At 36.8% G+C, this 27082-nt stretch overlaps 1 protein-coding gene across 2 annotated transcripts; it reads right to left on the bottom strand.

Moving 5' to 3' along the window:
* Positions 1-599: 599 nt before the first annotated feature.
* On the bottom strand, positions 600-27082 carry LOC121411419 (tetraspanin-31-like). 2 transcript variants are annotated; one of them, XM_041604147.1, is made up of 6 exons: positions 26909-27081; positions 16039-16206; positions 14364-14582; positions 13532-13630; positions 7533-7669; positions 600-1600 (listed from the first exon to the last, which is right to left on the bottom strand). In XM_041604147.1, the coding sequence occupies exons 1-5, from the start codon at positions 26969-26971 to the stop codon at positions 7595-7597; spliced, it is 624 nt and encodes a 207-aa protein (XP_041460081.1). In that variant the 5' UTR covers positions 26972-27081; the 3' UTR covers positions 600-1600; positions 7533-7594. The 2 variants fall into 2 exon arrangements, with proteins under 2 accessions (XP_041460081.1, XP_041460082.1); XM_041604148.1 differs by lacking the exon at positions 7533-7669 and having other exon boundaries at positions 26909-27082.

Here is a 27082-nt window from a genome sequence, read left to right as displayed (position 1 = left end):
CCACTTAAATACAATGTAGAATAATACACTGATAGAATACACCCAAATTACAAGAAATAAATAACCATATTTTCTTAACCACCATCTCTAATTTACCAAAGAATTATGTACAGTCCAAGTCAACATCTTATTGAAAAAAATCTACACATCTTATATTGCCACATAACATTGATAAATTGGTCTAGATAGCAAATAACAAAGAAGAAAGAAAATTCAATTGTACATTAATTTAAGCCACATAAGTCCTTTATATCCTGACATTCTAATAAACTTTACCTGCACAAAGCCAGTTGGCCAAGCATTCCTAAATCTGATGAGGGCTACAGGTTATAATTCTAAAGGTTCGTTTAATAATCCAAATGTCTGAATTAAGGTTTATTCTGAAGTTCGCTTCACCAACAACGAAAGAAGCTCCGTTAATTTGAAGAATTATTATTAATTTTAAAATGAAATAAGGTTTGTTATTTAATATTTTTGTACTCACAAAGCATTTTTTTTTGACAAACGAATGTCATGGTTTAAGCAATGAGCATATTTCTGAGTAATAAACTTATGAAATAACATGTACCAGTTCTGACAATCACATATACTGTAGCACCCTATTAATGTTCTTTGGGTGGAATATTTTTCCACCTATTCTTCAACAGGCCAGATGATTTGCAGGTCTCAAACTGGCAACTTCGGCAAGGTTGGAAATCAGAAAATATTGGAAACCATGATCAGGGCCCAGTTGCATAAAAGTTACTATTATGGTAACTTTGCCATCCAATGGAATCGTTCTTTGAATCCTTGATTTTGATTGGCTGTTGATCATCGTTACCATGGTAGTTACCATTGGATGGCAAAGTTAAAGTAATGGTAACTTTTATGCAACAGTGCCCTGGGACCTGATACATAAAGCTTAGCAATTATCGTGGAACCCTTTCCTATGATTGATTGCATTGACTTCAATGTACAATCAATCATGAAAATCAAGCGTATGATTAATCGCTAACATTTGTGTTACGGGACCCTGGTATTGGATTTAAACAAACTCCCAAACTCAACCAGCCTTTCAGAATATATTATTTCCCTATTATAGAGGAAAAATCAATTCCTATGCCACAAGGGAAGGAAGTTATCTACCTTCCAAAAATGAAAATGTTGAAATTAAGAGAATACTATAATAACAAGAATCGTATCTTATATATGAATATATATCAATACATGACATTTCGACGGCAGCAGATGTCAAAGAAAAACTTAAGTCAATGAGTAGCCATTTTGCAAAATCAGAAATGGAAAGCAATATCAACGAATATAGAACAATTATATGATCATCATAAAACCTGTTACAAATTGCCAGTAATCAATGATATAAAAACTATGTAGTGAACAATTTTACTTCGATTTATATAGCACGGCTCAATCTTTTTCATACTAAAAAATGATCTGCAACACTGTGCAAATCAATGTAAAATATTGAATTAAAAAAAAAAGAATCTAAAAATGTGTGATTTAGGATTATTTCGAGCTGTTTTTTTAATCAGAGAAATGCATTGGGGTTGGCCCTTGGATCCTTTTGGTTCCGATATCGGTATGTCACAACACATCCAACGAACTGTAGGATGAAAACAAAAGAAAGAACAAAAGGTGTACAATATCAATCAAAAGGGTTTTTGAGTCGTTATCATATAAATTTAAAGGTAACAAATACAATACTGTGTTGGCAACAGAATGGCATTTCATTATGACTGCACTGGTAAATAATGTTTTGAATTGATATGAACAGATAATGTTTATGGCTTCAGAATTCTGGAGGAACAATGGAAACATATATGAAAACATAAATACTCTTTAATAATTAGAAGTAAACAATAGGAAGCACGCATGATCAGAAATTTACCTGGTTCTATTTATCTATAAATATTTAATTGGTAACTATAAAGTTTATTCAGTCATGTATTGATTGATAGAATAGATACATGTAGAACGGAAAATTGATTCATTCATTTATCCATTCATTCATAAATATATTTTCTAACTATTCGATTTTTTTAAATTCAGTCATTCACTCATTTGTCTTTCTACATTTGTTTTTCATTTATTCAAGTCACACATTTAGTTTTTCTTTCATTCACTCGTATCCCTCTTGTATCGTCTGCATTTAATTGCGACTTAAGTCATACTTAAATCTTTGTGAAACACCCCCCTGGAGAGGTAGAATGTGCCACAGGAGCAGGGAGCAGCCACATCCCCATGATTTCCCCCCAGCAGTATAAAAACAAGTTGGGGGGAAGGGTAAAGATAGAACAGCATTAGAAAGAGAGTTTGGGGTTGTACATGTACATGTATAACTCTATAATAGTATAAAAAAAAATGAAATAACTTCAAGTTTGTGTCACCCCCCTAATAAACACATGCAGTCACCACCTGCATGTGTCAAAATCTACCCCCCCCAAAAAAAAATATATATTGAAAATTGATTAATCATCAGTCATGGCATTAGTAATAACCCTTTATTTACAAAATTATAATTTTCTTAGAAATACCATGTGGACTAGCAGGAGACAATTATTAGCAAATTCATTTACATACAATACATCCCATTGGCCCCTTCCACATGAGCTATATGTGTCACATGCTACTTCACTTCACTGCTATCTCTAAATACACAATGAATTAGTATGCAACTGATATCATCAAAGTGCTTTTGATAGGAAAAAAAATCAAATGGAGGAAGTTGTAGTATGTATGAATTCATGATCACATTACAGTAATCCGACAAACATTAATCTTGCATATCAGGCACACACTCCCTGTGTGCAATGTAAATGAAAAGTAAAATACAATGTGCATATTTCATAGCCTGAACCCATTTCACACTAAGCGGAGAAGGGGTCTTTCAAATCCGGATTTATCCGGATCAATCAAATAGAGGAAGTCATAGTAATGGTAACTAATATGAGTTCAGGATCATATTACCATAGTTTGGCAAATATTATTTAATCATAGAAATCGGTCACATGTTCCCTCTCTATGCAATGTACAGGACCGTACAACACAACCTAGCTGGTATCCCTTTCACACTAGGTGGAGAAGGGGTCTTATATCCCATTTTTTTCCCGGATTAAATGAAATAGAGGAAGCAAATTAATGGTAGCAAATAATGAATTCAGGATCATATTTCAGAAATCTAACATACATGAAGATTGGTCATACATTCCCTCTGTATGCAAAGTATATGAATCCGGAACAAATGAACACATCCTGCATATTTAAAGGTCAAGTCCACCTTAGAGAAATGTTGTTTGAGTCAATACAGAAAAATCAGACAAGCATAATGGTGAAAAAAATGATGAAAATTGGATGTAAAATAAGAAAGTTATGACATTTTAAAGTTCATAACTTTCTTATTTTACATCCAATTTTGATGTGTTTGATGTAATGCGGTATGCGTGTTGGATTTTTCTCGCTTCATTCAAATCAACTTTTTGTTGGGGGTGTACTTGGAGACAGGCAAGATAAAAATAAGTCACTGTGAACTTGACCTTTGACCTCAAAATCAATAGGTTTCCTGAGATCCAAGCTAGTATCATACATACCAAATGATATGAGCCTAGGTTAAGTCAAACTGAACTTATCGCGTTAACGAGAAAAAGTTAACGGACAGACGGACGGACACCGAGCGTGATACCAAAATATGGTAGGACAGGCGAATAAAAAAGGTGAGGGAAACACACCAGACATCGAGGAGAAAATTTTGCACTGTGCGATTAGGACTCCTTTTTTTAATTTTCAAATGTTGGTAGGCCTGAGAAAGAGAGGATTTGAAGGCTATCTGCACAATTATTACATATACAAGGCATTTTTAGCAGATAAATAAAAGTCATATTTCACTCGCTACTTTCAATCCTAGACCTAGGGGTAAACATTTGCCATCCATGTTGCCTCAGGGCTTTGCCCATAGGAATACTTTACAAAAAGGGCAACATTGGCGATATATCTGCTACTGCGCTTGCGCAGTGGGAGTCGATTTTGATCGCTAATTCAGCGTTTGCGAAATCTGATTGGAACCAGTTTTTGAACCAACACAAGTATGTAGATGATGTGCGGCACGGCTAGTGCATACACATTCCCAGCTAATCAAACCCAAGTGCGAGATTTTTATGCGTTACGCCATGCTGCACATACACAATACGCTATAACAATTACGTCATTATTGCTTAGCGAGGATTACTTTTCCAAGTTTGTGACTAACCCAACATCAGAAGTAGTGATGAGCAAACAGGCATATAAATTGTTCTAAATAATAGCTTGAATTACACATTATACAGCTGTAGGTAATAATGATAAATAATATTGACTGGCTCTTTTTAAAAAAACATCAAATATATTGCCCTTTAAAAGAACCATATTGCCCTCGTCTAAACACTCGGGCCAATATGATTCTGTTGCGGGCAACATATTTGATGTTCCCCTCAAGGCCAGTCAATATTACATAATTATTGACCCCTATCAGTGGATCCACAGTATCGCAAGTAAGAATGTCAAGTTGTCATAATCATAAAACTGAAAGAAACAAAAACAACAGCCAAGCATTTCTAAAATATGAAAGGGCATCAGTACAGAGAGAGGGATAAGAATACATGTTTAATGCTTTATATTAAGCTTGAGTGTTTTAGCAATCACAATCCTCCCTTGGCCGACAGTCCTCATTATCGGCTAGACAGAAAAACATAGTTGAAACTAATTCCCAACAATGTTCCATCCCATAGGATAATGAAAATATACAACGTTCAATATAACCCCAATAACGCCTCCAAGCCCTTGGTGTGAAAAGTCATATAAAGCCCCTCTAGTCATTATTATAAACTGAAGGAGGCCCTGCTGGTAAGGAGTACAGGGGATGAACATTAGAGATATGACAATCTTTTTTTCATCAAATATATCGCCACATGTGAGAAAAGCAGAAGAGGATTTTTTTTAAAGGAAAAATCTTCTGTTATTCTCTATGTGCTTGTTTCATTATTCAAATATGATATTAAAGTGAAAGTATGTAATGTACTGGAAAGTCTTTCTATATAAAACAAAAATTACAAATAAAATATAATTTTTTATTGTTCAAGCACTCAAAATGAGCAACCAGTGCATCCTTACCGGGGGGGGGGAGGGGGGCACTCGACCAAAAAAGTGGTAGAGGTGTGCCGCGGGCGAGACAAAAAAAACGGGGGCCTTGGAGCGGGCTAATTATAAAAAGGAGGGTCATCGGAACGGGCTTTGGAACTACAAATGTTTGTGGAAACGGGGGTCCTTGGAGCGGATTGCCAGCGTACGTGTGAGTGTGTATGCATCCCTATGGAACGGGCATGCATGCATGATGCGGCTAGCGCGGCCAATGCCGGGTGCGCTCACGCAGAGGCGATGGTCGGACAGCACTCTGCGGCCGCTTTTCACCAAATTGCAGCTCATTATAGCAGATCAATGCAACCGGAACAGCGTAACAAAAAATATCGAATCTTCGGAAAGGATTCCTTTCTTCTTTTTTTCTTGCATTATATACTGAGTGCCCCCCCCCCCCCCGATCCTTACTATATACACATCCCTTTCCATTTGCTAATAAATCTGGCTAATAATCTCCCTATCCCTATAAATCCTTGCCCAGTATTCATTTAACCTGCAGTTGAGGCTAACTGTGCCCCTATAATCTCATTATCTAGCCTCAATATGAAAAGGGGGAGGGGGAAGAGAGCCTCAGAATCCTCTCTTAATTTCTCCCTGGTGGACACATTAAGGAAGGCTATCAAATTAGGCCCTAGTATGACTCTGAATTCAGCATTTTCACCTGCATCACTTCTCCTCCTTCACTGTTTAAAGCTAAAAATGGAGTACATGTAGCTGAAGCAAAATGAGTCTTTAAGACCTATCACTTGACTGTAATATTTATTGCTAAAAAATGTTGAGGGGTGCCATTGCGCCCCCCCCCCCTCCAATCCCCATCTATTAGGGTTCAAGATAAGATTTACAAGGAACTTTTGAAACTTTTCTATTAGTTCTAAGTGCAGATTCTGTCTGTCAAATGATCGTTTGGTATAGCTGTAAAGCTGTAATTATTAAATGCAACCCTACAAACCGATGCAACTTGATTTTCAACCAATCAACAGCGTGCATTCTGGATTTGTACTTGATTATTTTAGTTGCGTTTAAACGCATCTCTTTCTGCAACCGACCCAGATAATAGCTCACTGTATAATGCAAGATCTAGAGAGATGGAGAGGTGTGGTGTTGTGGCTCAGTGGACAAGTGTCCAGACTTTGAACCACAAGGTCAGAAGTTCAAATCCTAAATCAGCTCTTGCGCCCTTTGGTATTTGAAGGTATTTATCTACATACGCACCATGAATCAAACAATACCCCTGGTTTTGTATATAATAAGAGCATGAAATTACGGAAATGTAAACAAATATATATATATGACAATTGACATGTATATATGCATATATATATTCACTGTATAGAAAGGTGCACACCTGAGATCTGTGCAAAGCATAATACACAGTAAACCTACATGTACTTGTAACTGATGAATGTGTTCATGAGAATAATCAATTACATGTGTGAAGAGACAGGTGGTGCCAAGTCAAAGGATGAAAAACAGATAGCTTACATGGATTCGAAAGGATTAGATCAATAGGATATCATGGGATTAGAAACCTGGAAATAGGATTGATTAGCTTTATTTTCATGAAAATGCATGAGTATTGATATTTACCCAAAGAAAGGTAAATGATCCAATTAATAAAAGCTGCAACACTACCACAGGTGTATATGTACAGTACATGTATGCACTTCATGTAGTACCCATTTCACACCTGAGCAAAAGTTACAAACCAGGGCAAATTCCCAGCCTGAAAGACATTGCAGATCATTCTCGGGTAAAATCTTACCCTATAATCATCAAATCTTAACCTATAATCATCAAATCTTAACCTATAATCATAATGGTAGCTCACAGGTGTACCCTCTGGCTGGGTCTAGATCTGCATGTACTTGGTGAGTTGGTCTATAGGCAAATTTAATCGTCAGACTCTGCACTGACGATTATCATCTCTGTATAACCACTTCTTCTACTTTCTAATTTACTAAATTTTCATATTCAAATTATATAATTGTCTTATATCTAGACTTCTGTGAGGAGCCTACAATGTTAAATCAAAAGAAATGGCAACATCTTTATTGTATTTGTTTTTTTCATGTCAAAAAGATATTACAATCATCCATTCTTCAAAGAAGAGCCAGGAAATTCAATTCATTTGGAGCTCATCTGTGCAGTCTATAGTGAAAATGGTACATCTGACAGTGATATGGAATATTTCGTCTTATCTTCTGCACTGTGTACATTACTATACACCAAAGGACACTCAACACATTCACAGAGAAATAAACAAGAAATTACTTGAAACTAAAGGCTTTTCAAGAAAAACTGAATGAACAATACAAAAAATTTGCATATACATGTACATCAGTTTCTTTTTTTTTTATTTGTTTGCATACTTGTTTGATTTAGCGAAGCAAGCGAAGAGCAACAGGATTAGGTGAGCAGGCAAGATCCTCCGTTACAGGAAGGCGCTGGGGTTGGCCCGGGGGTCCTTCTGATTCCTGAACCTAACAGCTAACCACACCCCTATCAGCTATGGGATGGATGGATGGACCATGCGTTGGTGATATAGGGTGGAGTGCAAGGATTAAAGGGGGTGGGGTGGGGTTGAGGGGGGACAAGGAGGTGCAAGTATAGATAGGAGGTACATGTGGATTAGGGGTAGGGGTAAGCATAGGGGTTAGGGGTAATTTTTAGGGTTGAGGAAGATGTTAGATGATTAAAGGGACATGAAGGGGGTATGGGGTATCGTGTAAGGACAAGGGTATCATAAGGGTGCAAGGAGTTTGGGAATAGGGAAATGGGTTGGAATAAGGGAAGAATAATGTAAGTGGTTAGGAGTAAGGAGCAGGGATGAAGCATAGGGGATGTGGAGAGAAATGATGAAAGGTTAAGGAATGGGGGGATTGTGATTGGAAAAATGGACCAGGCATACCGTAGGGTAGGGATATAAGATGAAATGGGGATGAGGAGGGGGGCAAACAGGTTATAGATTGAGATGAGAAGTGGAGGGGTATGGATAAAAAGGTAAGGAAGGGAAAATGTTAGGGATATGGGATAAGGAGAGGTAAAATGATAAAGGTTAGGTTTGGGAAGATGACAGGTAGGAAGGGTTGGGTGTATTATAGAGGAGCCAAGTATGGGTTAAAATCAGGAAAGGGGCATGGAAGCAGGAATGAGGATGACAAGGAAAGATTAGGCCATGGGGGCACAGAGGAATTGCATAGGGAACATGCCGGTTACGTACAGAGGGAGGTCGGTGTGGGGTGGGACAGGACATGTCAGTAGGCAAGTCATGAATGTATGTGTATAGGAGAAGGGAGGAATATAAGGGAAATACTCAGAAGGGGTGTGGTGGTGATAATAAAAGGATCAAGAGAAAAGGCAAAAATGAAGAAATTGATAAGTGAAAGATACAAGCAGAAGTGGTGAATGGGTAGGGTATTTTGATGAGACAGTAAATTTTTTAACAATATGTTGTTATGCAACATGTTTTATGTGATTTATGAAATGATAAATGTAAGAGTAAAATATGTTTACACATGCAGAAGGTTAAAGGTCAAGTGCAGGAAGGGAGGGGTTAGGTACAAGCAGGCAGTAGCAAAAGCAGATTGAATGAAATCAACCAGAAAGTAATTAAAGTAGAGAAAAAAATACATTTAATTAGAGAACAGGACAGTGTGCAGACCATTATGATAAATGATGCATGCAAAGGAATTGGTGGCACGCATGGAAAGCAGCATAGCATGATATAATGAATTGATGAAAGCACATTATAAGTGAATGTACAATGTAGTTCCAAAAAAAAATTTTTTCAGAAATTGGAATTCCATTGTGATGTCATTTAATAAAGTCAAGACATAAGTGGAAACATGTTCAAACATTCATAAGACAATGAATTTACATCAACATTTGACAGCATACAAGTAAATTACAGAATTACAGAACGAGTTGTGTGCATGTACATCATGATACATTCAGGGGTACAGGGATATCAGGGGGCAAGGAGGGGAGAGGGGGTGGAAAAAGGAAAGAAAGAACATCATATCAAAGATGGGGTGAGGATGGAAAGGGGGAGAGGGGAAGGGGTATTAACAGAGTGTGTAAGAAAGAAAGGGGTGTGGCACCAGAGAAGGGAAATGAAACAAAATTGTAACAAGTTATAGAACAGGACTGGCAGAAACTGAAATGACACTGTGTATTTGAAAAGATATGAGCAAATAAATCAAACAAGAATGAAATAATAGGCCCATAATAATGGTATATTCAGACAGAGATCAAGACATATTTAATGTTCATTGCTTGCTTGCTTTTATTTATGTGTTCATAATACAACACAAAACACATTTACATTCATGTACATGAAAAATTGATACAATATAGTTGTTATAAAGAATACAAAACAATGATGTGAAGTAAAAAAAAAAAAAACTTCCTCTAATAAGGCAAAGTAAAAACTTGTACTTTAAGAATGCAAAGTAAAAACATTTCCTTTAATCTTGAATGCAGTTTTGTAGAACATGTTCACATTTTGTAGGACCTTTGAGATACACAACTACAGTACAGGTTGTATCATAGTGAGCGACCTATATGGGTGAACCTACTTTTAACCCCAATTCACATTTGGCTTCAGGGAATAATTTTGCTTTTCAAATTTGAATACAATTTTTGGTCACAAGAGAAAAGCTCTCCACTGATACCATGGTAACATTTGTTCTACGGCGGCCGTACGGCGAGTCGAAAACAGCCATTTTATCAATTTTTATTCAAACCACTGATATGTAGTTGGCCGCCGTAGAACAAATGTGACCATGGCATTTAATGTACAACCCTATGCTACATACAAAAGACTTTACACATAGCATATTTTCAAATATGTGGAGCAAATTGCGATGTAATACCAGGAAAATTATTCCCTGGGCTTCCATGCCTGTATCCCACCCCCTGCCTCTCCTTTCTCTCAATCCCTCCCCCCCCTTTTCACAATTAAATACAACATGTATTCAGAGGCTAAAGTGGCTGTGCGATCATTTACCCCATTCACATTGGCTATTCTTTTTCAAGCTGGATGAAAGTTTTATTGCCTTTACTGGTGACCTATTCTTAAACGCTAAATCATCAGGTCATCAACTGAATTTAGCTAATGTTGAAAGATATTCCTCGGAAATCATAATTCTTATTTTTAATAATCATCCGAAAGCAAAGCTTATTATTTCGAACACAGACAGGTTATCAATTGAATGCAACACTGTATGCTAAGTCTTATAGAACATACTGAACACCCACCATTACATGTAGGTAATTATGAAATTGATGTCAAAATTATAACCTCTTCATCTGCCACATAGTGTGCACGATACGATGCATCAAGAACACATGATTTTGTTTGGCATGGTAATCCATGGTTACATATAGCACTCTGCATGCACAAGAAGACTGCACCTTTGTTTTGTTGTCTAAATGTTAAACATGTATGCATTTGCAGCTTATATACATGTTATTGGTTACAAAAAAAAGAAGATACAATATATTTCAGGTAAAATGATATGTAAGTACATTGTATGTATGAAAGAACTTCAATGACTGATGTACATACTGTAGGCATACTTTACTTAATATTCTGAAATACTCAATCATTATATATAAGCAGACAATGTAAGTAGTTTGTACATGTTATAGTAGTGCATGTAATTGTAATGGATGATGTAAGGATAACATGAAAATTCATACAGTGATATGAACTCACTGTGCATTTTAGATACTAGTATATAACTGAATATCTATCATATCACAATTGGGATGCCAGGATATGCTTTATGTTTATGACAAGGCTATGGCAAGGACTATAGTGTACTCACTCAGGTGCACAACATACAGGCTTCGCTTCTGATATCACAATGGTAAATTGCCAATCCGTACACTGCCACTCACCACATGGTCTACCTTCATTTAGTCCAATGCCATTCCATCCATCAACACTTTGTCCAACAACCATTTGGTCCAATAACCATATGATCCAATCATCACTTTGTTCGTCTCATCACCAGTTGGCTTAATGATCATTTCGCCCAATTAATACTTAGTCCAATGAGATCAAATGGTATATTGACTAAATGGCTATTGGACCGACTGGTTATTAGATGAAATGGTGATTGGACGAAATAGCAATTAGACCATGTCAATAGTGGAAAAACTGACGGCAGACAAAACGATAGTAGATGAGTTGGTAATTGGACGAATTGGCATTAGACCAATTGAAAATAAACCGTCATAATACTAGTAAGCAGCTGTAATGTCATTGTCCGTGCAATCAGTGGAAATGTGGAGTGCACAGACCTATCAAATTTTCTACCACAAATCCAGACTGCCATCTCATTTTGTTAAACAAATAATGCACAGGTTTAAATTTGAGGTCGGGTGTTGCAGACATCTCGGGCCTTCACAATTTTAATGCAAAAGCACTCGGAAGCGCCCCATGCTTCTAGCATGCATAAAGACAACAAGTGGAATGCCTCTGGCCGTCTCACCTGCATCACGCGGTTCAATATAGCAGCAGTGCTGACTTTGAATACTACTCTAACTCGCACAAGATGTTCAGTGATACATGGTTACTCTTATGTCCACTTTTTATGAACTAGACCAATAAACTTACAGAGATATGATGGTTATTCAACAAAAAACCCCAACATGGCCAAAGTTCATTGACCTTACATGACCTTTGACCTTGATCATGTGACCTGAAACTCGCACAGGATGTTCAGTGATACTTGATTACTCTTATGTACAAGTTTCATGAATCAGATCCATAAACTTTCAAAGTTTTGATGGTAATTCAACTGATACACCCACTTCGGCCAAAGTTCATTGACCTTTGACCTTGGTCATGTGACCTGAAACGCGCACAGGATGTTCAGTGATATTTGATTACTCATATGTCCAAGTTTAATGAACTAGACTAATAAACTTTCAAAGTTATGATGGTAATTCAACAGATACCCCCGATTTGGCCAAAGTTCATTGACCCTAAATGACCTTTGACCTTAATCATGAGACCTGAAACTTGCACAAAATATTCAGTGATGCTTGATTACTATTATGTCCAAGTTTCATGAATCAGATCCATAAACTTTCAAAGTTATGATGGGAATTCAACAGATATCCCCAATTCGGCCAAAGTTCATTGACCCTAAATGACCTTTGACCTTGGTCATGTGACGTGAAACTCATGCAGGATGTTCAGTGATACTTGATTAACCTTATGTCCAAGTTTCATGAACTAGGTCCATATATTTTCTAAGTTATGATGACATTTCAAAAACTTAACCTCAGGTTAAGATTTCAATGTTGATCCTCCAACATGGTCTAAGTTCATTGACCCTAAATGACCTTTGACCTTGGTCATGTGACATGAAACTTTAATAGGATGTTCAGTAATACTTGATTAACCTTATGGCCAAGTTTCATGAACTAGGTCCTAAGTTATGATGTCATTTCAAAAACTTAACCTCAGGTTAAGATTTGATGTTGACGCCGCCGCCGTCGGAAAAGCGGCGCCTATAGTCTCACTCTGCTTCGCAGGTGAGACAAAAACCCTTTGGCCCATATTCTGAAATCAGGTTTAACTTTGACCATGGTCTAACTCTGTGCTAAAATTATGGGAAGCCAAAAGAGTAAAGAATTTTATTACATTGTATGTTTGTTATGTTTACTGTGCTCTTTCCTGATTCATTGATGGTGAAGACAATCATCTATTTATACTTCCAAGACAATTATGAATGATTTGAGAGCCAAATGAGCTGAAATATGATATCTTTACTGTTAGTGATTTATGTAACCATTGGCTATCCATACTTTAAACCACAACTTTAAACCAGAGTTTAAGTTAAACCTGACTTAAGAATACGAGCCTTTAAGTTTGCTACATAGCCAAAACAGGCTCACCCCTGTACACAAAAATTTGCGATGACAACATATAGCATTCAATCATTCAAAATTTCCTTCTCACATATAGCCAAAACTAATCAGCACCCAGGGTGATATTGCTGTGACATGCACTTCCACGTTCCAATAGCAGTTCGCACAGCAGCTGATCATCGCTACCATTTACATACAACTATATGTAGCTCAGCTGATAGTGAGAGTGCAAATTTCAATATTTCTCTAGCTCTACCAAATTTTCAAAAATTGTTTGCACAATAATGGATCGATTTCAACGGTTGACAGTTCAACAATTGAGGATTTTTTAGCAGTCGTGTGTTCCCAATGCTGGGAAACAACAATCAACTGTTCGCACCGGAAGTAACCTTCAAGGCGCACAAGGGTACTTGGAATTGTTGATAGTTGATATTGCTGAGGATTGGCTCTATGTGATAAGGAGAATTGAGCAAGTACCCACCTCTGTTAAACTGAAGAAAAGACCTACTGCTCCTGATATTTTTAATCCTTGTGCATAACCTTCATCCATCTTTTGCTGGCAAAATTGGTCTGCACATTTCTGTAAGGAGAAAAATAAAAATCTTGTCTTAGCATCACTTGTTTTACCTCCAAGGACTAACAGTTCAAAGGTAAAGTCCATTAAACGTCAATTTTATTTGACTACATAGACTCAATCAAACAAGCATACACTACTAGATAATTTCATCATCATTATCAGAAGTGACAAAAATATTTTACAGCATCTTTAAGTCTTTAGTTTCTAATCAAAGGAAAATGCATCATTTAGTTAGTATGCAAAATAAAAAAGATGGTGTATACAACTAAACTACATCACTATTCTTTAAATAGTCCATTACATATTTCTTATGATGTACTTTTTAATTTCTAAATAGAGCAATATGCATCATTTGGTTGATAAACTATGAAAAAGAAGACCATGTATACAACTAACGACATCCTATTCTCTAGGTATTTCCTATGATGTACTGGTACATGTATGTAGCCAGTGATTTGTCAGTTGGATCTGTGAGTTCTAAATCCAGCATGAAATGAATACAACATTACAGCTGGATGCTGTTTCAAAAAAGATGTACATACAGTCACCAATAACCTTGCGTCTAAGTAGAATATGGTGTGCATAGTCGTCTACAGCAGTTTAAATTGACTTCTGATCTTTCTACATGAAGTACATGTACCTGTATTCATTAGTAGTATACATGTATGCACGCATTTAAACCAAAAACATAATAAGGATTATCCCCGGTAGTGGAAACTCAATGCGTTCAACTTACCACTTCATTCTTTTGTGCTTTTGGGCAGGTGGGATGACTGGTGTCATTTTTATCAAAGCCACAGCAGCAGAAGCTCTGCTGAATGTCTGTTTTTGTGTCATTGCTTGAGTGCTCCCACGAGAGTCTGACAAGCTTTTCCCGCTGCTCCTCCCCGCAGGCCAGGGCTGCTATGGATACAGAGAACTGAATTAGGAAGACCAGGAACAGAATAAGCATGTACTGAATGGGACTGCTGTCAAGGAAAACGTACTGTGAATTCAAGATCTGGAATACCGTAGACATTTGTGAATGGATGAACTGCTAGTAGGAGTACATGTAACCCCAACACAAGTTTACTGAATTTCTGTTTTGCCCAATTCCCAGTTAGACTTAAAGGGGTGGTCGGGTTGAAAATATCTATATCTTAATACATAGAGTAGAATTCACTGAGCAACATGCCGAAAATTTCATCAAAGTCGGATAACAAATAATAAAGTTATTGAAGTTTAAAGTTTAGCAATATATTTTATAAACAGTTATCATGAATATTCATTAGGTGGGCTGATGATGTCACATCCCCACTTTCCATTTTCTTATGACATAAAATCATAATCTTTTCATTATTTCATACTTGTGTGAATACTATGTCTCCCTATAATGAAATACGTTGCAGCAATAAATATCTAATGCACTAAATCAGTTGTCAATCCAATTTTCTAGTTCTTGGAGGAAAAAATTGAACAAACCTAATTTCATATAATAAAATACAAAAGAACAAGTGGGGATGTGACATCATCAGCCCACCTAATGAATTTTCATGACAACTGTTTTCACAAAATATTGCTAAACTTTACAATTAAATAACTTTGTTATTTGTTATCCGATTTTGATGAGATTTTCGGCATTTTGCTCAGTGAATTTTACTCTATTTATCGAGCTATAAATACTTTCAGCCCGGACCATCCTTTTAACTTTGTTTGTTTTTAATCCATTGGAATCTACTCCGAACTCTGGTGTAAGGCTCTAACGCAAGACATGGTCTCACTATGCTCTAGGATAATACATGTAGGAATCCAAACACCACTGTTGTATTCATCAAATGGATTTTAGAAGTGTATTGATTGAATCAGATTATAATTAGGTCATTCCATCGGGTTGGGAGGCACAAATTACAAAATGTCCATGAAAAGGAGGTATATAAAGAAGATCAATTCATAATTGGCCAAGTGTTAACATGAGCAAGGTCTCCTACCATATTAATCCAACTTAAAATTTGATGTCTTTTCTGGATTTGTTGAGGTTTAAATAATATTTTTATAACTATATCACATTATCATTGACAACAGTCACTCAGGTCTGAAAATGCAATACATTGTGACATTTTCTTTGTATTTTATATAGCAAATGTTAATGGGGCATACTTTTTTGCTTAATTATTAGCCTAGTTTAATTTTTTTATAAATTCTGTTATGAAACAAAACTGACCGCAACCTGATAAAATGACCCAGTTATTATGTTATATTATATCCCAAAAATTTTGAATTTTCTGCTTACTGAAATGGAACATGGCTATGACAAAACGGGGTATTTCATTTCCCACCATATCTCCTTATAAATAATGATGGCTTCTCACAAAACTACCAATTCATATCATACATGATCTTTTAAAAATAATTGCAAGTTTTCCAAAGGATACAAAGAAAAGACAGACTTGATGATGTTTGATGGCTCCGATGAGCCCTGCTACTGCTACGATGAATAAGAAAATTCCACAGGCTATGATACCACCGATGATATACAGACTGGAAACATAGGATCCTGATTTGGCTAATGATGGGACAATAATTAAAATGAGTGCAACAATCTGCAAAGACGGAAAAAGATAAATAAAACATTTCATGAAACACAATACAAGTAATATTAATACTCAGTTTGTGGTTTTGATAAACAGTATCGTGATCACTAATTGTACATAATTTACTGTATCTTCGTGAGTCTAATAGGATTTTTTTAGCTTTTCCTGAAGGAACTCTGTTGACAATATGTCATTGTCTGTGATTAACTCAATAGTTTTTTTCCATTGATGACACTGATAGCACAAGCATCTGGCTAGGATTGCATTGCTTGTGTGAATGTCAAATTTGAAAGTTGGAAGTATGCTCGACACTTCAAATCCCTTGATTTTTGTTGGAATTCTTGGGTGCATGTATGATGGGTAAAATTGAAGGAAAGTTTGGTTTCAAGAAAAAAAAAATTATGAGTGCAGGTAGAGGTAACCATGGCCTGCACTCACTCATTCCTGGTGATTTGCAGTTAAGCTCCCTGAAACAATGAGATGCCTCACTGCTTCTCCTCTCCACTGCTCATCTATGCATCGTTGCCACTTGCCAGGACTTTTCAACTCATCTCTACTCATCTTTCACTCGTACCCACCTGGGTGGTGATTCATAGAGCTGTTCATAGGTTAAGAACGACTGTTGAACCTTTCTTATGTGCTAAATAATCACCAATGAACATAATGGTGAACATCATTTACCACAAGGAAGGATCACCAGTTGATCTTTAAGTTGCTCTTAACTTAAATGAACAGCTTTATAAAACACCCAAAGGACTTACCATCTCATCTTATCCACTGCACATCATCAATCTCATCTGGTTTTCAGTCCTTCTGACCGAGCATATCACCTACATGCATATCACAATGGATACTGTACATAGTTCTCAATCTCATCTTTTTCTTTCTCAAGTCTCAACCTTCATTTTCATCACCATCTCTCCACCACCTGACATTTCTATTCAGGACTAATCACACAGATGACCGCACAGCTCTTCTGCGTTATCTGTACCGACATGCAAAGCTACAATGATCAGCCCTGGTGAGTAGTGGAATGAGTTTCGGCTAACATTATTGGTGTTATGGTTTCAAGGTTTAAAGCTACAATGACTGCCCCCTTCAATCCTGAAGATTCTTGTAGTATTGTAGTACCAGGGACAGGCAGGTGCAATGGCAATGCACCGGGTGAACACCCTACTCTCTGACAAATAGTGTATTGGTTTTAACGTGCATAGGTTGTGACTCTCCTATACACGGGACCAACATTTGGGTCCTTCCGATGGATGTAGTGTTTTCCAACCACATTCACACCCGCACTGAACACAGTGGTGAGGCATGCTAACAGTAACACACAATGCTAGCATCAGATTCATATGTTAGACGTCTTCTGGCATGCTGCGGGACTCGATCGAACCCACGCACATTGAGATCTAGGATCTTATGCGGATCAGGCGCTCTAACCAACTGAGCTACGCCAAGTCACACATAATGCGAGGTTACTAGGATACTAACCTCGCACCATGAACCGCACTTGGCAGTGGATTTCTAACTAGTGGGTCGCGCGTGCTGTGACCCCACTTCTGGTGTCCACAACACGACTTGTAAGGCTTGATTTTTCTGTGCCCGGCGGCATGTAATGAACCACTGAGTAGAGCTACGCTGCCTCCCACGAGGCATGAAGCGATGTAGACCAAAAGCTTCGGTCTCTGTTATGTTGGTTGTTCAGCTGAACTCCGTTGGCTTCACTCACCAAATACAGAGACCCAAGTTCTAGCGTGATCTGTACAGGGGACTTAATGGCCATATGTTTATGTACTTAAGATCGGATAAAACGGGGAAGTGAATTTGCGCGACAGCAGAGGTAAGTCAGTTTTTTTGTTTCTTTTTACTTGATTTTTCTTAGTTTTTTGGCAATTAATGCCAAGAGGGAATATCAATTTGCATTTTGGTCGCGTTTATTTTCAAAATTTTTATTCATTAAAGACAAAAATTGAAGAGCCCCGACAGGGGTATTTTGCATTGCAAGTCCCCTAAATAATGGTGGCTGCACGATAGCGAGCCGTCTGTGTACGAGGAGAAATAAAAAAAAGAAAGTTAAAAACTCCTCGAAACACACGGCTGCCAGCTTAATTAGGCACTTCAGGTGAAAATTAGGAAAGACTGTTCCAGCATATTTGATAGGCTCACAATGAGGCCCTATATCTACGATTCACAAAACTGTTTGAATTTTCAAATTCCGATATCTAGAAGTCGAGTTATTGTCATCTTTGTGATGAAAAAACAGGGCTTTTTGTGGACAAAAGAAGATTGCGAAATCTTATTATTTTCTTTGTTTTGGGCATGGCACATTTATAACACATAGCTTATGGGGAATTGTACAATCTTTTAATATATCTTAAAGTACTCAGATTGATTTGACATATTGGCATATGATGTCTTTGGTTCAAGGGCAACTACCCCTGGACAATTCCCCCACCCCCCGACAATTCCCCCCACACCCCCCCGACAATTACCCCCCACCCCCGCCCGGACACTTACCCCCCCCCCCCCGGCCGGACAACTGTACTGTAATACTGTAAACCTATGCCTATTTTGGGGGTAATTGCCCTGTGGTAGGTCTGTGCACAGGTAAACATGACTTGATATTGATTTTCTTTGCTTGAACATTAGAAATTAAGTTTTCAATTAATAAATTTGTAATCAAAGAAGAGAATTAAAATAATAATCTTAGGATTTCTTGAAAAAATAAAAACAGATTGATTTCAATTGTCTATTATCTCATTATTGTTATTGTGGTCTCAATAAAATTGTTGATATTATTATTGTCTCATCATCGTTTCATTATTGTCCCAATTTTTATTATGATTATTATTATTATCATAATAACAATTATTTTTGTTTCATTAATATTATTTTCTAAATAATTATTACAATAAAAATTACTATCATTATAGTAATACTTGTTATAATTATTTCATAATAATTATTATTGAAATAATAATTATTGTCTCAAAAATTATAAGGCCTTTAATTATAATTATGATTATTTTTATAATTATAATTAAAATAATTTGATGACAATAATTATTTTTTAAAATTATCAATATTACTGTCTCAGTAATTATTACAATTATAATTACTTACATTATTATCATTATAATTCTTTTATAATAATTATTATTGTATTGTCTCTTATAAGGCCTTTAATCGTAACAGAGATGCCAACTTTTGGAAATCATAATTAGGGAGGATTTGCAACCGCCACCAAATTATGTGCGCGCAGCGCACATCTCGAGCACGGAGCGCTCGACCCTTGCGGCCGGGTCTGGGTTTCTAAATGCTCTCTGGTGCAATCTGACCCTTATTTTTGGGCATTTCACATGTTTTGAAATGAACATTGTTCCCACTTTTTTAACATAAAAAATATCAAATATGCATTTTCACATGTAAAAAAAAATGAGGGGACAAATGAAGTACCTGTTCTAAGGAGGAATTATCACTATTGGCTATAGGCAGGTTGTGTTCCACTTTAAATCCAGTAAAGAAAAGCTCAGCGCTGCACTGGTCCCTTGCTTGGTGAAAAAAATTAAATAAAGACAACAGGGTACTAGTGCCAGTGGAGCTCGAAGATCTTGCCTTCGCAATGTCCGTAGGCCTATGCCGTTTTCTCCCGAACGTTTGTGCTTCCGAAGACATCATGACCTCCCTGCTAAACTGAAATGTCCACGCTGCAAATTGCGCAAAATGCATGGTACATTCCTCTTTCCGACTTCCGAACACACAGGTACTGGAGACTGTATTCAGTCTTATACTTCTGAGACCATTTCTTGGTCTTCTTTTGTTGATTTTCCGCCATTTCGTGTCAATATCAACCCATCAATACGCCGAAATCACACACTGATATTCCACCGCACGACTCGACAAATCCAGTGGCCGCGAGCGCACACGCCTCGCGAAGCTAGCCGGGCCTACCGGCCTGGTTCACAGTGGGTTCCCGTTGGGCATTTCACATGCACCAGCTTTTCGCTGCTCCTTATTTGTCTACCTTTCACACAGAATTAAGTAACAGCGAACGTAATGGAGTTACTACATGCTAAAGTTAGCAGACGATACATGTCTTTCCAATCAAATTTGATCAATGCAAAAAAATCGTAATTTCGGGAGGATAAGGATGGTAATCGTAAGGGCGGGAGTTGGGATGAATTTTCGGGAGCCTCCCGATGAAATCGGGAGGGTTGGCATCTCCGTCGTAATTATGATTATTTTTATAATTATAATCATTTTTATAATAATCATTATTATTGATGACTTATCAATATTACTGTCTCAGTAATTATTACAATTATAATTGCTTTCATTGTAATTGTTATCATTATAATTATTTTATAATTATTGTAATAATAGTTACAATGTATCACTGTCTCAATAATTATTAGGCCTATAACTATAATTACTATAATTATAATCATTTCTACAATTACATTTATTTTGATTATGAGTATTGTTATGATTATATTGATATCTCATTAATATTATTGTCTCAGTAATTATTACAACTAAAAGTACTATCATTATAATTGTTATCATTACAATTATTTTATTATAATAATGATTACTGTAATAATAAATTTATTGTAATACTAGAATTGTCATTATCTATGTAATTATAATTATTTTATAATTATTACTGATGTCTCATTAACATTGTCTCAATAATTATTACAATCATAATTATTATAATTATAATTGATATAATTGAAATCCTTTTATAATAATTATTATTGTAATAATAATTATTATAATTGTCTCAACATTTATTGTCTAATAATTATTAATGTCTCATCACTATTGCCTCATTATTGTCTTCAAACTAATAATTAACACCAAAACAAAGGTCCATAAATCAGATATCAAATTCATGAAACACATCTTAAACATGTATTTTTTAAATTCAAAGGCTTTCTGTGCCATTTAAAAATACAACTTCCGTTGACAATTCCATATTCTATGCATTCAGACGCATTGATACAAAACAATAATCCTTATCAATCAAAATTCTTGAATTTTACTCGCAGTTTTTTGTCTTAATACATATTTCGCAAAAAATCTACAAATTAATTTTCAAAAAACAATTCAAATTTCATAATAAATAGAGCTCAAATCGTAATTTAAAAAAATATATACAACGAACAAAACGAAATGTGTCTGAAAATCCAGACTAATCTCGATGCCCATCGCAACGGGGATGACGTCACACACAGCTTCTCGCGATCGCGCACACGGTCAAAACTACCCTGCTCGATCGTCAAGTCAGATTCGCAAACGCCTCATGACACTCAAATTTGAAGCTCATATTCGGAGTCTCTCTACGGACCAAATTCGATTAAAATTTCACAAAATGTTCTCAAATATATAAACTTATAAATGACCAAAGTTATCAAGAGATCTGATGATTACAAGAAGGAAATTTCAAGGAAAGAAAAATAAATACTTCAATATTAGGTCGTTCCCTCGCAAGAAGGTAAGTGTAACTCTGTGTTATAGTATTTCCGATGTTTACCGAAGATTTTCGAAGCAACTGCAAGAAATTTTGACCAATCAAAATCACGGAAATAAAGGAAGAAAATGACTCTGTCTTTTCGGCCAAAATCCGAATGCAACTCAAGCACTCGGCCCGAAGTGCCGAGTGGAGCGAACTGTGTGTGTTAGACATACGCCTGCCATTCACTGCAATGCAAAAATCGACATCTAGCGCTTTGTCCGCGCGATCGCGCGCCCGACTGAAGTGCCTAGCTTAATTTCTAGAAGCGATGTTAACCGACAACTCTAAAATCCATTGCATAGACATGTTCGTAGTGCGAGCAATAATAGTATAGACAGTACCTCGCAATACAGGTGACTGTGAGTGAGATTCTACAGTAGGAGCACTCCTAGTACCAATGAGGTCCAAACATTAACATGTATGGACCTCATAGGCGACATTACCCAAAAATATGGGTTAGACAATGCTGTTCTGATTTCCAACCCAAGACTTTGGTAAATGTACGCCTTAATACAAATTGGAGTTAAGTGATATGACTTTCATTTGGTGGGGAGACATTAAAAGTATTAATTAAGTAGTTCAAATTAAAATAGATTATCATTAAACTTACATTTCAGGCCCTTTTTGTTGATTTTCGGTGAGCGTTCCACACAGCTGCGACGAGTGATCAACTCCGAAGTGATACGCGAACTGGTCAGCTGATCGGTCAGGTGATCGGTAGATTATCTTTTTGTCAGACGTTCATAATTTATGTAAAGCGTATCAATCTTCAGTATCTTGATTCCAAAGTATCAGTATTGCAGATAAATGTCATTATTGATTGGAATCAGTGGCGGATCGGGGGGGTGGGGGTGAGCATTTCTGCCCGATCCCCCTATTGAGATTTGTAGTAAATATTTTGGAATTAAATACGTTGTTCATACTAGTTATGCGACCCCTCCCTTATGATGATCACAGCATTATTTGTAATGGGGATATTTCGTTCATAATTATTCTTGTCTCTTCTTTCTCTTTTTTAGCCTTTTTTTGCTTGTTAAACCTTTTTTCCTTTTTTTTTTTGGGGGGGGGGGCTCGCCAAATTTTACGTGGGTCAAAATTACCTTCATTTTTTTAGTGACAATCTTTTTTTCATTTGTCCAGTTCTACGCGAGACAAAATTACCTTCGATCATTATTATAGTTAAAACTTTTTTTTATTTTTTATATTTATTTATTTATTTTTTTTTGGGGGGGGGAGGTTGCCAAATATCACGCGAACGTTTTTCAGCTTTTACTGTTTTATTCGACTTATAATCAAATATTAAATGGGGCTTACCACAGTTTTTTTTTAAGTCAATTCATAAGAATATTCCTCCTCGGGATTTGAGCTTTCTTTCATGAAATATCAATTTTTTTTCATGATTACCAAAAATACTTAAAATTTTTTATCGGTGTATGCCTATAAAGCTTTAGCTCATGCGTTGCGCCTGCCATATTTTAATGCTGATCAACTTTATGCTTTTAATGAATTCCTAAAAACAATAAATTCTCAGATCATCAATTTTGTCGCAATCGAATAATTCGATTGCGTCTCTCTATCAGTTTTGAATATTCATAAAAAATATCAGCTCGTGCTTTTTGCTCATAATATTTTGATTAGTAAATTCTTCTCTTATATAATCGAGTCGGATAGATAGATAGATAACAAGAGAGGAGAGTTGGGGGGGTCCCTCAGCTACTTGTCCTCGCTTATTTGTTATTATGCTCATGTTGTGAGAGCTTTGTGTTTTCACATTTTTTTCTTTTTCAACCTTTTTATTGTCTCGGAGCTTCCCTCTATTTCTTTACACTATATAATGTAGTCCTTTTTACCTCATTGTTTCAATCATTGGCGGCGGAAGCCCCAAATTTTAGGAGGGGACAACCTAAAAAATTTTGACAAGCAAAAAAAAAAAGGCTCTCAACCCAAACATTTTAGGGGGGACGTAGGAAAATAAATTGACAAGCAAAAAAAAAAAAAGGTCAACAACAAATTTAGGGGGGAACGTCCCCGCTTCCGCCGCCTATGGTTTCAATTCTTTTTTTGTTCTCATTTCAATGAAAACATCATTATTAAACTGACGTAGAAGACTTTATTACGAAATTTTGACATTGTTTTGTTTCATTTGTTTGGCTTTCTTTTTTTCTTCTCCTCATCTTCTTTTTCTTCTTACTTTTTCCCTTTCCTTATTTTCTCTTCAGTATTTCATTCAGGTATCCGCCAATTTATCCCGGGGGGGGCCACTTCCATTCACGAGTGGATACCATGCGCGACCATGGGGTCTCGAAAAGCACCCTAAACACGTAATTTCCATATTCTGAAAATGCACCCCTTAACAAGTATTGGCGTGTGAAACCCTACCCTTAACAAGTATTGGAAACAAAACGATACTCTTGGCAAATATTCCCTGAAATGAACCCCTAAACAAGTACAGGAATGTTTTATTGTTACGGGTCCTTCGGTCGTCGGCTTTACCTTATTTGGTTTAGTACGACCCCACCTTCTACACCTCGCGCAAATCGGACTCTAAACACGAAGTGTTGGAGCAAAAAGGACATCCTTTATAAAACATTTTGATTTTGTTTTATCATCCCCGCAAATTAGACCCTAAACACGACGGTTTTCCTAGCGAATTAATAGATACCCTTTTTTCGTTATTTTGTGTTTTTGACACCCTTATCACGTTACGTAGGTAACGTGGCCCTATCGTGAAAAGGACATCCTTTTTACGTTTTTTTTTTGGTCGCGCATGGTATCCACTCGTCAATGTAAGTGGCCCCCCCCCCGGTTTTTTTGTGACGGCGTAGGCCTTTGCAAGCAGCTATTATTATGGTAAAAAAGTAAATGAAATGTCAAGAAATACATGATAATGATTTTTATGGTACATTTTAGTAGGCCTATATCAATTCATACTTGTTATCAAAAAGAAAAAAGTGGGTCGTTACGGACCATTAAAAATGGGAAATTTGGGCATTTTATATTTAGGATAGAGCAACTGCTCGTTATAGACGTCACAATAAATCAAGCATTCTAAATTCTATCAACTCCATTTTCTGTCAAATAACACCTTCATCGATATTTTGAAATGATTTTTCTCATATTTTCATCATCTTTTTATCAGGGTGAAATTCCCCTTTAATTTACAAAACAGATTCGCAAACAATATCAAGAGTAGTGGGAGGCAAGGGTGGAAATCTAAGGTAGGGGACCAGGGGCTGGAAAACAGGCAAAAAAAAAAAAAAAAAAAACTAACAAAAAAAAAAAAAGGAAGGTTTATCACCCCCAAAAGAAGGTCGTCTCGTCCAAAATATGTTTTTACTTCGATTTAAATGATGTAGGCCTATTTCTTTCCATCATATATAAAAGACAAAAAATAGTAGGGGGACATTTGATAATGTGCCCCTACTATTTTGGGTTAGGGGGAAGTGTCCCCCTGGGATTTGCGCCCATGTGGGTGGGGGGTGTTGCACCTCCTTTCGGAATCATTATGGAACAGTGTGAATAGTCGCTGTGATTTCGATCTCATACCTATAAAAAAAATAGAACAGAAGAACGCCTTGACCACAGGCCAAAATGCCTAACAATTTTTCCGCGGCATTAGCGACTCTCGTAAGATAAATAAAGTTGCATGTGTAGCTGTCTATGGCAACAGAATCTATCGCAGAATTGAAGCCAGAAGCGTGGGAATTTTCAAGAAAATTCAAGAAAAGAACCGGTGAGTACCGATTTAACAGTACTAATCTAATTAGTTACATGTATTGAATTATAAGAATATTCAATTTTTCGTGAAACAAAGCTTAGTTCTAAGCTAGGGCGGCCCAAATGCGCGTGAGTGGAGTCCCAGTTTCTTCACACGGGTAAGTATTGCGTTGTTGCCTAGAGTGAGTAGGAGTAGGCTTATCTCTTTTTTTTTCTTTTATTAGTTGGCTGGAATGCAATCATGGGACATACATGTAGCCAGGAGGCGTTCTGGGGTAAAAATCATAGTACTATTCGTACCTTTTACCCCCTAACGCCAGGCGCTTGGCCCTATAGGACGCACATCGGAAAGGAAAAATGCAACTATACAAATGCACCAAACAGCGCCTTATAATTTGAATCTGACGTTAACACTTCTGTACATGGGTATAAATATCGGTTAGCACAGTTTGGTACATTAAAATTAAATGAAAGGGAACAAAAATCGCAGAAATGGGATGAAGAAATAAAAGTAGAAGAGAGTTTACTCACATTTGTTGTCTTCGCCATCTTGGATCCATTGTTAATGCAACCTAGTTACGTGACGCTTATAGAGAGGGCGGCAAAATCAAGTGCTAAAATGTCCCGCTTCAACCACTGAACCAGGGGGGTGTTTCAACAATATTGTAACGCGACAACTGTCATGTCGCGCGTGACAATATTGATGAAACACCCCCCTGGTTCAGTGGTTGAAGCGGGACATTTTAGCACTTGATTTTGCCGCCCTCTATAAGCGTCACGTAACTAGGTTGCATTAACAATGGATCCAAGATGGCGAAGACAACAAATGTGAGTAAACTCTCTTCTACTTTTATTCTTCATCCCATTTCTGCGATTTTTGTTCCCTTTCATTTAATTTTAATGTACCAAACTGTGCTAACCGATATTTATACCCATGTACAGAAGTGTTAACGTCAGATTCAAATTATAAGGCGCTGTTTGGTGCATTTGTATAGTTGCATTTTCCTTTCCGATGTGCGGTCCTATAGGGCCAAGCGCCTGGCGTTAGGGGTAAAAGTACGAATAGTACTATGATTTTTACCCCAGAACGCCTCCTGGCTACATACATGTAGGCCAATCAATATGGATGAGATATTAATTATCAGCATCAACTGATCTAGTTAGAATTTAGAAATATCAGAAACAGTATTGGATGAAATGAAGCTTAAATTGTGGAATGCTGAAAGTGATGGAAATTATGTTTAATCATGTCAAATTTACAGCGGGCAGACATATGGCCTATTGCCTATTGGGACCGCCTTCATAATTGTGGTAACACCTATTCATTTGTGTGCACAAGAAATCGCATGCGCCATACTGTGGCTGGAGCCTGGCTGGGCCACACGCCAGTCAACGCAACGTCAACAATCTTTCATCAGTTCATTCATACTCAAGTCAAGTAAAAATGCAATAAAATGAGGCAACGATACTCACAATGTAAAGACTGTTCAGCGCAATAAGCGCGTTTTTACTACATGAAAACCCTCCGCAAACCATGTTGATATTAATGTTCAACTTTCATGAAAAAGCTGGATTTAACTCGCAGAGAATTCAATAGATGAAACTTCGTCCTTTTCGCGTGTAAATGATGTCACCGTGCTGTTAGTA

This window comes from Lytechinus variegatus, chromosome 3 (genome assembly GCF_018143015.1).
Source record: "Lytechinus variegatus isolate NC3 chromosome 3, Lvar_3.0, whole genome shotgun sequence".
In the NCBI taxonomy this organism is placed as follows: Eukaryota; Metazoa; Echinodermata; class Echinoidea; order Temnopleuroida; family Toxopneustidae; genus Lytechinus; species Lytechinus variegatus.
The sequence above is the reverse complement of the archived record's forward strand: the minus strand, read 5'-3'. Positions and strand labels throughout refer to the sequence as shown.